At 46.6% G+C, this 13,429-nt stretch overlaps 1 protein-coding gene and 1 non-coding gene across 2 annotated transcripts in view; both read right to left on the bottom strand.

Annotated features, from left to right (window-relative positions):
- The window catches only part of LOC107111863 (sialoadhesin-like), a 59,844-nt gene that overhangs the window by 20,258 nt on the left and 26,157 nt on the right, over positions 1-13,429 (bottom strand). Inside the window, exons 2-6 of the mRNA XM_015412909.1 lie at positions 4,566-4,832; positions 3,618-3,723; positions 3,417-3,526; positions 2,820-3,071; positions 404-715 (exon numbers count right to left, since the gene is read on the bottom strand). Of these exons, the coding sequence (XP_015268395.1) occupies positions 404-715; positions 2,820-3,071; positions 3,417-3,526; positions 3,618-3,723; positions 4,566-4,832 (1,047 nt within the window). The remainder of the gene's footprint in view (positions 1-403; positions 716-2,819; positions 3,072-3,416; positions 3,527-3,617; positions 3,724-4,565; positions 4,833-13,429) is intronic.
- Positions 5,017-5,088, bottom strand: TRNAA-GGC. The gene has a single exon. It is a non-coding gene; the product is annotated as a tRNA-Ala (tRNA).

The following is a 13,429-nucleotide window of genomic DNA, read 5'->3' as shown; positions in this document are numbered from 1 at the left end:
CTTCTGAGGTTCCCATCAGGGGAAGGCCTCGGCCTCTCTGCCCTGTTGCTGGCCCTCCAGAGGGACTGGTCGGCCACTGTGTGACACGAGATACTGGACTAGATGGACCCTCACTGGTCTGACCCAGCAGGGCTTATTTTATATTCTTGTCTCTGGAATTATGACTGATCTCCAGACTCCAGAAATCTGTTCCCCTGGAGAAAACGGCTGCTTGGTATGGCGGATTCTATGGCCTGCTGAGGTCCTCCCCCTCCCCAAATCCTGGCCTCCCCAGAGCTCCACCCCAAATCTCCAGGAATGTCCCAACCCAGAGTTGCCAACCTGAGCAACACAAGCCCAAACCACCCACAGCAGAAGTGCCAACCGAGGTTCGAAAGTCCGGGTGATGCGCCTTGACACTCACTCTCCACTGCCAGGTCCAGGGAGGCCTTCGCCATGCCGATGCCATTGCTCGCGAGACACTCATAGCGCCCTTCATCATCCAAGCGGACCTCTTTGATCTCCAGTCTCAAGGAGTTGGGAGAGGAAGCCACCCTCATCCGGGGGTCAGGGAGCACTCCGTGGCCTCGGGAAAAGCCGGTGGAGGCCAGGACCTCATCGCCTTGGCGGAGCGACACTTCCGACGGGGGGTTGCTGTCGACGGAGCACACCAGGATGGCCAGCTGCCCATCCTGTGCCTCCAGGAAGGACACCGCTTGGACGTTCCTAGGTGGGTCTTCCGGAAAGGAAAGAGAGAAGTGAGCAGAACCTCTTGTGGCCGACCTGTGCAACAGACCACAGACAGGACGCAACCAATGCTCCCTCTAAGCTGTGGAGTCTTATGAGCAAAAATTCTACTTTGTGACCTCCTGGCATTAAAGCTGTGAGCGAGCGATTTGGCTGCTGCATAAATTAGTTTGCTCTGGAGCCCTCCTTCCTGAGCTGAGACAAAAATGCATGAGCCGGAGGCTTAAAAACTGTGAGCTAGCTCACACGAACTCAGCTTAGAGGGAACCCTGGTCCGAAGATAAGTTGGAATTCTGGGAGATCTCCAGGCACCACAGGGAGGATGGCAACCAATGCTCCCTATGAGCTGCGGTGTCTTGTGAGCAAAAATTCTACTTTGTGAGCTCCTGGCATTAAAGCTGTGAGCCAGCGATTTGGCTGCTGCATAAATTACTTTGCTCTGGAGCCCTCCTTCCTCAGCTGAGACAAAAATGCATGAGCCGGAGGCTTAAAAACTGCGAGCTAGCTCACACGAACTCAGCTTAGAGGGAACACTGGTCCGAAGATCAGTTGGAATTTTGGGAGATCTCCAGGCACCACAGGGAGGATGGCAACCAATGTTCCCTCTAAGCTGCGGAGTGAGCAAAAATTCTACTTGGTGAGCTCCTGACATTAAAGTTGTGAGCGAGCGCTTTGGCTGCTGCATCAATTAGTTTGCTCTGGAGCCCCATCCTTCCTGAGCGGAGACAAAAATGTGTGAGCCGGAGGCTCAAAAACTGTGCCCCGGCTCACACTGACTCAGCTTAGAGGGAACACTGGACACAACTTCTAAACAAGCTTGCCGATTTCCAGGTGGTGTCTGGAGATCTGGAATCACACCGGATCTCCAGGATGGGGAAGGTCCCATTGAAGTAACCCAACCCAGCTTAGCTGGCTAATGCTCGCTCAGACTTGCTGGCCGCAGATCTCCAGCGATTTCCCAGCCTGTCGTTGGCAGCCAACCCTCCCAGATACTCAGGTCACCTGACCTGTCAGCTGACCCCAGTACAACTTGGAGTTCAAAACCTCCACGCTGACTCCCCAAGCAATAGGCATGAAGCTGGGCTGCCATGCCCCTGATGGGTCTAGTAACAAATAAATATACACTGCAAAAACCTTTTAACAAACTAATGTGTTCTATTTATGGTCATCATTTAGTAAAGTGCACAGTGTATCATTATTTCATCCTACTCAGGTATAAATATTCATTACATTCAATAAGCAATAACATACAGTACATGCAGATTGCTAACTACCAGGCAATTTTGCATCAGTATTTTAAAAGTCAAGGCCCAACGGGAGTTTCTAGAATTATAAACCTGCTTCTCCTTGCAGGAGGGCTTCCAAAAAGGGGGACAGCCTCCTTAATAGTTGTATGGATGCTTTTTGCCAGGGCTACAAAAGAAACATTGTGCAGCTAACATTCATGGACGGAGTACTCCTATCATTCTCAAAGCTGCAAAATACATGTTTATTAATTAATTAATTTATTTATTATTTATTTATTTAATTCAATTTATACCCCGCCCTCCCCACAATGTGGCCGGCATGACTAAACACCAAGGCGCACGGAACACTGTTACCTTCCCACTGAAGTGGTACCTATTGATCTACTTGCAATTTCTTGCTTTCGAACTGCTAGGTTGGCAGGAGCTGGAACCAGAGATGGGAGCTCACTCCGTCACGCGGCACACTCGGGTCTCGAACTGCCGAACGACCGACCTTCCACAGCCTGCAGTTCAGCGTCTTAACCACTTGAGTCACCGCAGCTCCATTAGTAACCTAGAAATAACTGTTTTCAGGTGTCTTGATTGCAATTAAAACACAGTGAGCCTTCCTCCTCATTTTGACTTCTCCAGCTGCCAAACTATCTACCTGCCAGTCTGCAGTTCAGCGTCTCACTTGAGCCACCGCAGCTCCATTAGTAACCTAGAAATAACTGTTTTCAGGTGTCCTGATTGCAATTAAAACACAGTGAGCCTTCCTCCTCATTTTGACTTCTTTTTGTGACTGGGAATCTATTTATATAACACAGGCATCACCAACAAACAACGGAGCCACGCCCCAGGACTTACAAAGCACGTTCAGGGTGCCCAGGGAGGAGTTCCGCACCCGTTCGGATGTCTCCACTGCACAGTAATAGGTCCCTGCGTCGGCCACAGTGACCTTGGGAAGGGACAGTGCCCGGGAGGGCCCCTCTGCGTACCACCTGTGGTCCTTGTACCAGGTGTAGTGTGGGTCTCCAGCTGCACCACTGTCGATGGCGCAGGTCAGGTTCGCGGAGTCCCCTTCGAGAACATCTGGAGGGGAGATCCAGATCCGTGCCGCTAAGCAAACAGGGGAGAGAGACATGCTGAGAGAGGCCTGTTCCTGGCAGGCCTGGAGTCTCCAAGCAGCTTAGACTCTCCTTTCCCTCCCCTCCCCACAACAGACACCCCGTGAGGTAGGTGGTGCTGAGAGAGCTCTTTCCAGAGCTCCCCTTGAGAGAACAGCTCTGAGAGAACTCGTGAGACCCAAGATCTCCCAGCTGGCAGCATGTGAAGGAGTGGGGAATCAAGCCCAGTTCTCCCAGATTAGAGTCCGCGCTCCTGACCACTACACCGAAGCGGTGATCAGCATTCCCCTGGGTGTGTAAGGAAGGGCCACGAGATCGAAGCCCTGAGGCAACTCACCCTCTGCAGTGAACCTGATAGAGACGCTGCTGTTCCCGTAGAGGTTGCTGGCCCAGCACGTGTAGCCCCCTTCGTCTTCCATCACCACATCCCGGATCTCCACCTTCAAGCTGTTGTACGAAGCGGAAACGCTGAGCCGTTGGCCGGGAGCCATGTGGGAATCACTGCTGGAGGCCAAGAGCTCGTCTCCCTTGTACGTACATGTCCAGGAGGGATTGGGGCACACTGTCAACGGTGCACTGGAGGACAGCCACTGGGCCACCCTGCGTCTGCAGGAAGGAAGTCAGCTGGGGCTTCCGCGGCGAGTCTGTGTGGGGCAGAGAGAACCCAGCATTAGGGGAAGTGGAATATTTCATTAATTCATTTGTTCATTTATTTTTTCGTTCGTTCATTCATTGTGGGGAGGGAGGACTATAAATCAAAATAGTAAATAAATAAATTCATTCATTTATTTGTTCGTTCATTCATTCGTTCATTCATTCATTCATTCATTCATTCATTCATTCATGCAGCTGAGGCTTCCATGGGGAGATCTGTGTGGAGCAGACAGAGTCCAGCATCAAGGGGAGTTGGAAGTGTCATTCATTCATTCATTCATTCATTCATTCTTTGATTCATTCATTCATTCATTTGTTCATTCAGCTGAGGCTTTTGTGTGTGTGTGGGGGATCTGTGTGGAGCACAGAGAGCCCAGCATTGGGGAAGTTGGAAATTTTATTCTCTCATTCATTTGTTCATTCATTTGTTCGTTCGTTCATTCATTCATTCATTCATTCGTTTGTTTGTTCATTCATTCATTCATTCATTCATTCATTCATTCATGCAGCTGAGGCTTCCATGGGGCGATCTGTGTGGAGCAGACAGAGTCCAGCATCAGGGGGAGTTGGAAGTGTCATTCATTAATTCATTCATTCGTTTGTTTGTTCATTCATTCATTCAGCTGAGGCTTTTGTGTGTGTGTGTGTGGGGAGGGGTCTGTGTGAAACACAGAGAGCCCAGCATTGGGGAAGCTGGAAGTTTCATTCTCTCATTCGTTCATTCATTTGATCGTTTGTTCATTTGTTCATTCATTCGTTCATTTATTCATCCACTTGGTGGCGAGGCACTCTGCTGCAGGAAGTGGTGGTGAGAGGGCAAAGCACCACTTACAGAAGACGGTGACGCTGAGAGGTGGGGAGGAGGCGCTCGGGCTGGTCTCCTCGCTAGTGTGGGCCTTGCAGTGGTAGGAGCCGGCATCCCTGCTGGTGATTTGCAGGAAAGCGAGTGTGCTGGAGTTGTTGTTCGGGATGCGCCTGGAGTTCTTGTACCAAGAGAAGGTGGCACCGTCACCCGGCACACTTCCAAGCACATCGCAGGTGAGAGTGGCGGCCTCTCCCTCCAGCAACTCTGGCGATGGCGAGGCCAAAACTCGTGCCGCTGGAAGAAAAGACCCAGGGACATCAGGCAGCTACTGGAACACACATGAACACACTTGAAGTTGCCTTATACTGAATGAGACCCTTGGTGCATCAACGCCAGTATTGTCTACTCAGACTGGCAGTGACTCTCCAGGGTCTCAGGCGGAGGTCTTTTTCATCACCTCCCGCCAGGTCCTTTTAATTGGAGATGCCGGGGATTGAACCCGGGACCTTCTGCGTGCCAAGCAGATGCTCTTCCACTGAGCCACAGCCCCTCTTTACAGCTCTCCAGGGTCTCAGGCGGAGGTCTTTCACGCCACCTACCACCTGGTCCTTTTAACTGGAGATGCCGGGGATTGAACCTGGGACCTTCTGCATGCCAAGCAGAGGCTCTTCTACTGAGCCACAGCCCCTCCCCTGAAGGAGGTACTAGTAATAGGTCATATGTTCAAGATACTCTATTCTCGATGATCTTTTGGGAACATCAGTCGATAAATCCCAAGTTAGAAACTGGATTTATGACTTTGACGCTCGGCGAGACTGCTCTTTGATACTAAAATCAAAAGCGGCACCATGGTACAAAGCAATTAAAGCGGGCCATACTAGAACTCCATACTTAGTCAGTATCCCGAAACATATACTTAAAGCATCTTTTACCTCTCTACGGTTTCAATCAATGCCAACAGCAATTTTGGAGGGCCGATTCAATCAAACTCCATTGGTCCACTGTCTATGTATTTGTGACACCCATGAACTTGAGGATTTACCTCACTAGATCCTCTTTTGCCCACTGTCTGAAGGCTAAATTTTTAGCAGGTATTTTATCTGGTCTTAGTGCTTACCCAGTTGAGGATAAAATTCCATTTTTGTTATCTGACATTGATGCATATGTCTCTTATAAAGTTTCATTATTTGCCCTTGCTGCATATGTTCCAAGGTGGCAACGGGAAGGGGCATTATTCAGGCTACTGTATTAAATTTGTCATATTTTGTTATTGACTTCTAGTACTTTTGTACATTCTGATATTAACCTATAGTTTGTTCACAATTTATATTTTGTAATCTTGTAAAGGCCAATGGCTAATTACAATAACCTAAACTGAAACTGAATTAAACTACTACTTGATACTCTCTGCATCTGGAAAAGGGGTAACCGTTCTCTGGACAACTAAGAAATACTGAACCTAATTTTTGGCATACATAACTCATCCCTGCAGGTATCCATATAGCAGAGACAAATATCCATAAAACCCATGAACCCATCATAAAAAAAGATTCCAACCCAAGTCTCCTGCAGGTTGCCAGGCACAATGCTTGTGCCTAGCAGGTCAAGTGGCTTCCCAAGGCTCAGTTTAAGTAGCCTGAGAGGTAATTGGGCCCAGCTGGACTACTGACAGGTGCTGGGGTTCCTGAGGCTGCCCTGTGCTTTGGCCAGGATCCTGCAAAGCAGTACTATCCCCATTACTCTGCTCTAGACTTACACGGAGGTTGTGTGCAGCCAGTCTGGCACTTCATCTCCTTTGTGCCACCTCAGCCTGGGCCTTCCACCACTGCTGTTCCTGCAAAGTGGGAGAAGGGCCTGAGGGGCCACAGGCCCAGGTTCAAGGCCTGTCTGGCAGAGGCCTAGCAGCTAACTTAGTGGCTGGTGAAGAGGTTTCCCTTGCAGGTTGTGGCAGGGTTGCCTCTGGTGCTGCTGTTACATCCTCGGCAGGCCCCTCTATAGTGCTGGTCCCTCCCTGGTCCCTCCGGTTCTCCCCAGCCATCAACCTTGGCTCCTCAGTCTCCTCCCCTGAGATCTCTGAGTCATATTCGCTAAGCTGGCCAGAGCAGGTCATGACAAGCCCTTTGACCTGGATCTGGAAATATTTGTGTTTGCACCTAAGGATGTCCATTTCATGTGTGCCTAAGGTTCTCCAGATCTTATGTTTCGATGGCACTTTTGCAACATGTGTTGAAGGAACTTGCTGAGGTTACAATGGATGGCATAACCAAGCACCAGAACCTGTGGCCTTTGAATCCTCACCTCTCACTATGTATGTACATACCATCAAGTCTCAAGTGACTTACAGAAACCCCAGCAAGCATCTCTCTCTCTCTCGATCTCTCTCTTTCTCTGCATTTGTGTGTGCGTGTATGTGCTAGGGTTGCCAGGTCTGGGTTGTAAAATACCTGGAAACTTTGGGGGTGGATCCAGTAGAGGGTGGGGTTTGGGGAGGGGAGGGGCCTCAGCATGGTACAATGCCATAGAGTCCACCCTTCAAAGCAGCCATTTTCTCCAGTGGAGCTGATCTCTGTCAGCTGGAGATCAGTTGTAAAAGCGGGAGATCTCCAGGCCCCACCTGGAGGCTGGCAAGTCTAGTGTGGGCTGGTGCCTGGAAGTCTGGTGACTCCTACTGGGGCATGGAGGATGGTCAGAGAAATGGCTTGATGCCTTCTGCCTTCTGGCCCTGGTGTTCTTTGGAGGTCTCCCATTCAAGTACTTACCAGGGTCAGCCCTCCTTAGCTTCCGAGATCTGATGAGATTGGTCTTGCCTGGACTATCCACATCACAGCAGCAAGCAGCTTTCAAAGCAAGTGAAATGCAGAGGTGGTTTGCCATGGCCTTCCTCTGTAGAATTTTCCTTGGTGGTCTCCCTTCCAAGCATCAACCCTGCTTAGCTATGGAGATCTGACGAGACTGGGCGATACCATATTACTTTCATTCCCACCCTGTCACTAAAGCACTCTGAATTAGATATACCTGAAGATGCCTGTTGGGTTTTTGTTGTTGTTAATTATTGCTATGGCGCTTTTTTTTTGGTTCATATTTTTTCATGGTATTGTAAGGCTGCGGTCACACGGAACATTAGCCATGCTACAGAGACGGAAGATAGGCGGATTTTCCGGGTGCGATCACACCACCACATCTGGGAAGCGTAGAGCTTCCGTGCTGAACCCGAGGCTTCCCGCCAAAGATGCAGGGTAAAAAACTAGTACCTCCGAGGTACTAGTTTCCGGAAAGCGCGGGGCAAGGGTGGGCGCCTGATTGCGTTTCCGGTGGAATCCCGTGGCATCCGGCGCCCGCCCATGTCCCGTCACAAACAGGTGTTTTTTTCAAGTCTCCACAGGATGCGCACAAGCGTTCAACAGCGCATGCACACAAAGAGGCCCCCTCCCACTGTAGCCAGGCTTGCCGCCTCTCGAGGGTCGCTATGGCCACTGTCGCACAGGCGGTTAGAGCGACTGTGATGAGGGGCCCCACCTCCCCCTCCATTGGCTATGCCTCGGAGCTCTGTTGGGGTCTGGGAGCGTCTGTCACCCTCTCCGGTAAGCCCACCACCTGCCTTCGGATGTGCAAATATGATTGCTCAGTCATGCGTCTGCACAAATTTCAGTTAAAAAAAAATCCATCCTGTTTGCCACGGAAGCGGCGCCTAGCGATTGCTGGTGTGATCGCGCCGCACCGCTTCTTTGCCACACTGCAGGATCATCATGTGATCGGCACCTGCCCCCTAACCACAGGACCTCGAAGGGATGTCTGATCGCGCAACTGTGTGTTATTTTCCTCCGGGGCAAACAGCCACGCTCCCCCCCACCCACATTTTCCGGCCCATATAACCGGGGCCAGAGTGTATTTCTTTTTTGGAACATTTACACTAACTGTATGCCATCTATACATTATATGCCAGTTAAATACCATTTTTACTCCATTTACACAGCGGAGGCAAAAATACATATTTTTGTAAATTTAATGGGGGAAATCTGGCATGTGGAATAGAAAGCTCAATTCACACATGAGAAAGGATCACAAAACGGGGATTTTCAGTTTTTAAAATGGGGTAGCATCTCTGCTCTAAGTCTTCAGTGGTCATCTAGCATCATTCCCATTATCCCATGAAAACGGTATCCTGAACCTAGTTCACAGTTATATCACTGCTATAACATTTAAGAGTGCAGTTACATGAGGAGAGAACAGAAAACTCCTCCAATACATGCATTAGCTCTTTTGCATTTCAAGAAGTACCTTTTAACATAAAATTACAGCACCGCGGTAAAGAAAGAACTCAGAAGAATGCTTTATCACCATAGCTGGCCAACTTTAACTCATCTCATGTTATTATAAGAAATAGAATTTACTGGTATGGACTTATATTCAATCGTTTCCTTTTCCCTTTTTAATGAAATGTCATTATTCCAATACATATCCTTTCTTTTTCTAGCCTGCTTTCCCCACGCTTCCACCCCCCAATCCCTCTATATTTCATTTCCCGCAGTTACGTGATATTATTGCCAGAGATTGTGTCCCTCCTTCCACAGCTATTGATTTAGGTGTATATGGTTATTACAATGCAAAATAAAACAGTTTGCCTATCCATTCTACCTTGTACTGTTGAACATTAACTTAATTTGTTTCAAATCTGCATTTGATTTGGCAAGGAACCCATTTATCTTTATGAAGAAAGCCCTCATAAAGAAGGGACTTCAGAAGATCGCTGCTTTAAAAATTTAATAGCCTTGTGTCTTATACACTAGAAAAATGAATTAAACCTTCAAATATTATATATCTCAATGTAACCTTTTTGCATTTCATCCTATGTTTAATTTATTATATAAAGTGCAACCCCACGCACACACATACACATACACAGAGCAAAGAGAAATCTCACTATATTCAAGTGGATTGTTTTTACAGATTCTATGAATAAAAGTCAATGAGCCATTTTTCAGGAGCTTTCTAAAAGAGCGTTTGGGTTGGATTTTGATCATGATTAAAAGCTGGTGATCTCTCAAAAAATTTCTGCCAAGATTAAATTTCCAACCAGTTGTCAGGCAATAGGAGTATCTATCCTAGGGTACAAAATTGGCCTCCAAAGTATTCAAGTATTTAATCCTGGGTGTGATTAAATGTACAATGCTCCCAATTTTTTTTTGTTATTTTGAAACAATATCCTTCACCACACTGCCATTCTGAATTTTCTGTTGTGATTGCAGGTGAAGAATGCTTCATAATTAGTTTCATTCATTTAAAGAAAACAAAGGATTGATGACAGGAAGGAACTACAACTCCCATTGGGCTATGCAAGAACACACATGCCTGAAATGCTGCCAATTGCCTTGTGCTATTTGAATATGTGGGAAGTAACTCACCAAAAAGCTTAAGCTGTTCACAAACAGCCAAAGTACCCAACAACAACAACAAAAAGTTAGCTCCTTGCTTATGACCAGTGACTGGGAGGGAAACTGAGCCTTCGGGGAGGGCGGGATATAAATCCAAAAATAAATAAATAAAATAAATACAATTCCTGAGTAACAAAAATGCAGTTTCAGAGGGATCAGAAGAAGGGATGAAGGGACCTGACCTGCATAGCCCATACAAGCCCAATCTCACCAGATCTCGAAAGCTAAGCAGGGCTGACTCTGGCAAGTACCTGGAAGGGCTACCTCCAAGGAATACCAGAGGCCGGAAGCAGAGGCAGGCCACTCAAACCACCTCTCTGAAATGTCTGAGCCCCACTAGGGGTTGCCAGAAGTCACCATGAGCAAAAGGAGGGTGGATGGACTGAAAAACGGGGGACCTGAATCTGGATGAGAGCTGGATGCCATATGGGGCAGTTACCAGAAAACACAGCCCACTTACAAATGGGTATTAAAGGCACAGAGATGTTTGGCAGCTGCCGTAGCCGGTTGCTTGTATGTTATGCATTACTGCAGAGATCAGAAGATTCTGGGTAGGTGCTTAGAGCTTCAGGAGGGATAAAAGCCAAACAAAAGAGGAAAAGAACCAAAAGCTGAAACTGCTGGGAGAGAGAGGCCAGACAGACAGGCAGACAGAGAAACAAACAGCCAAACCAAACCCAACCCAACCCAACCAAACATGGATGAAGCAAAATCAAAGCATGGATTTGTGGCTGAAATCTTTCAAAGGTAAGAAATTGAGAACCATCCCTGTTGGTAGCATCTCTACCATCAATACATTCTGCAGACATCATCTTTTGGAAGCATTCCGTGTTTTCATCTGCATAAGATATTCTGATCACAAAAATTTTGTGCGTGTGGCATTCTGAATTCATTTGGCTGGGGATTTTTTTAAAAGAATTATTTGCGGGAATCATCCTGTGCTTGTCTTTGTGGATGTTTAAGGAGATGAAAGAGTATTTGTTCTTTGTGCTAATATGATAATAAAGGCCAGCTGTCCTTGTGATTTCCTGTAACAGCAAACTGGCTTCCTGTTGATATTTTTCACTCTTGTCACTGTGTGTTTGCTGTTTGTTTTAAAAATGAAAAAAACAACAACACACCATCTTTCCAGGGACCACAAAAATATTCTAAGTGATAGTGGTCATATAGATAGTGATCACACAGATGCTGAGAGCCGAGGCTGAGATGTTAACAATGCCATCCTAAGCAGATGTTACACTCTTCTAAAGGCCGTTGAAGGGTGCTTAGGATGGCAGTGCAAGAGGATCTGTCGCTGCCACTCTCCCTGGCAATGTTTGGTGATCCCAAGCTTATCACCACTGTTTACTTGTCCCCCACAAACAGCAGAGAATAGGGGTGCCATTTGCCGGCAAGCCCCCCCAAAAACACACCCATTTCTCATCAGCAATGAGTGAACTGGCAGGAGAAAAGGATGGGCCTCCGGCAATACTACATAATAATTTCTGGCTGTGTAACTGGAAGTGACATCACTGTGTTGCCTGATACACTTAACATTTTTAGAGTATCCAGCAATGCAATGACATCACTTCCAGTTATGCAGATATGATGATGTGGTGTCATTGGACACCATTCACATGAGTCTCCACCCCCCTATTTCCCATGGAATACTAGTGGAGCACTGGCAACCCTACACAGGAAGGTATACTCATAGTACAATGATGTCACATCTTCTATATGATTAGATGTTATGGGGGGGGGGAGAAGAAGATGCAAGGCTGTTTCTCTGAGTGGCAACCATGCATCATTTGTAGTTTATTTATTTACTTACCTATTTGCTTGCTTACTTATTTAAACTGCTAGTTCCCACACAGCAGTCTCAAGGTCCTTATATCAACAGTAAATCAACATCATCATCAATACAAGCAACATCATAAAAATAAGCCACAATCTGTACAGACGGCAATACAAAGCCTTCAGAAATAATATTGCCATACAGGTTCTCATAAATAAAGTATGAAGGTAGAAGTCCCAACCTCCACTGGAACCCATTTCAGAATTCTATAGCAACAGATGAACATGCCCCAGATCATATAGTACTAGTTTCATCCTCTTGTAATTGATATTGTAATAAAAGGTTAAAGACACTTAACAATTAGCTTTCAACAAGGCATCTGAAATGTTCTCTTCAAAGTTTGCTTTAGCTTTCTTTTATGGTAGTAGTTCAGCTGCTGCTGAGATACTTGATATGCTGCTATCATGATCAGAAAGCTGTTTAGATGCAGCTGAACAAATCCAGATGTATACTTCTGCATGATTACAGATTGGGGGTTTTTTGGCGCTGACCTACCCCACATCCTGTATTTTGCTGCTATTACCACAAATTGTCAAAATATACATGGGGAAAGGGGGGAAATACGTTTGAGATTTTTTATTTGAGACTTACTACTTAGATGTCTATATGCCCTTGGTAGCCACACATGAACCTAGTTAATCTTGTGACTATTTCTTGCAGTCATTAGATGTCAATGTCTATGCAAGCACAAAAAGCAATTGATATATCTTCTGGAAGATTAAAAGATGCACACAACTTTCCATGTACCAAGAGTGGACAGCCTGTGTGTGAGTCTTCCCTCCTCCTTAGTATGCAAAAATGGCTAAGAGCCTAAAAGCTTGAGAAAGCTCAGAGCTAAGAGAGGTGAAAAAGAACTTCCTTCTATAGTTTAGGAGTGACTGTGTCTGAGGTGAGATTCTGGTTTCTATCTCTAGAATGCCAAAAAGAAAGCCATGCCTTACAGCTGTGCCTCCAGGCCAACAGTGTGAACACTCTCTTGCGCCTCCTCCCAGTATGCTCCCACATAAGTCGCTGCAGTGTGAACGGGAAATCCAGGAACAGTTTGTTCTGGCTCTTTTTTGCCATGACTCCCTCCCGCTTCAAACTGCCAGTCTGAACTTGGCCTAAGTTTGGTCAAATTGTTCTAAGCTACAATGATGGCCCCGACCACTTCCCACCCTCAGAGACAAGATTTTCCCTCCATTTTTCTTTCTCTTTACTCACTGAGCCACCCTAGTAATGTGTTTTCTTCTTTCATGAAAAACTCTGGCTGTCCTACCCTGTCACAGTATGATATTTTGGCTGTTGGCTCAACCCAGGAACCTGAAGGAAGGGTCAGGATCACCCTTTAACTTAAACTACTTAAATGGCACTCAAAACATTTTGAAATTCAAAAATAGCAAAATGTTTTATTTAACACAGAGGGAGAAGGTCAGGTGAAATCAGAAGTTGAAATTTCTGAGGTAAAACCAGTACATGCACAGACTTTAGTTCTTATGTATCAGGTTAATGAGAGTTTCTTAAGCTATTCACAGTGACTTAAGTCTTTATGTTGAGAGGCTTTTGTTCCAGTGTTTTCCCCAAATACTTTAGTACACTTTCTTTGAATATTCTCTCACTGTTTTGGTTTTCAGAAGGCTGGTACA

Source organism: Gekko japonicus, unplaced genomic scaffold, assembly GCF_001447785.1.
Source record: "Gekko japonicus isolate JY-2015 unplaced genomic scaffold, Gekko_japonicus_V1.1 scaffold1583, whole genome shotgun sequence".
Taxonomy (NCBI): Eukaryota; Metazoa; Chordata; class Lepidosauria; order Squamata; family Gekkonidae; genus Gekko; species Gekko japonicus.
This window is presented reverse-complemented; position numbering and strand designations above follow the sequence as displayed.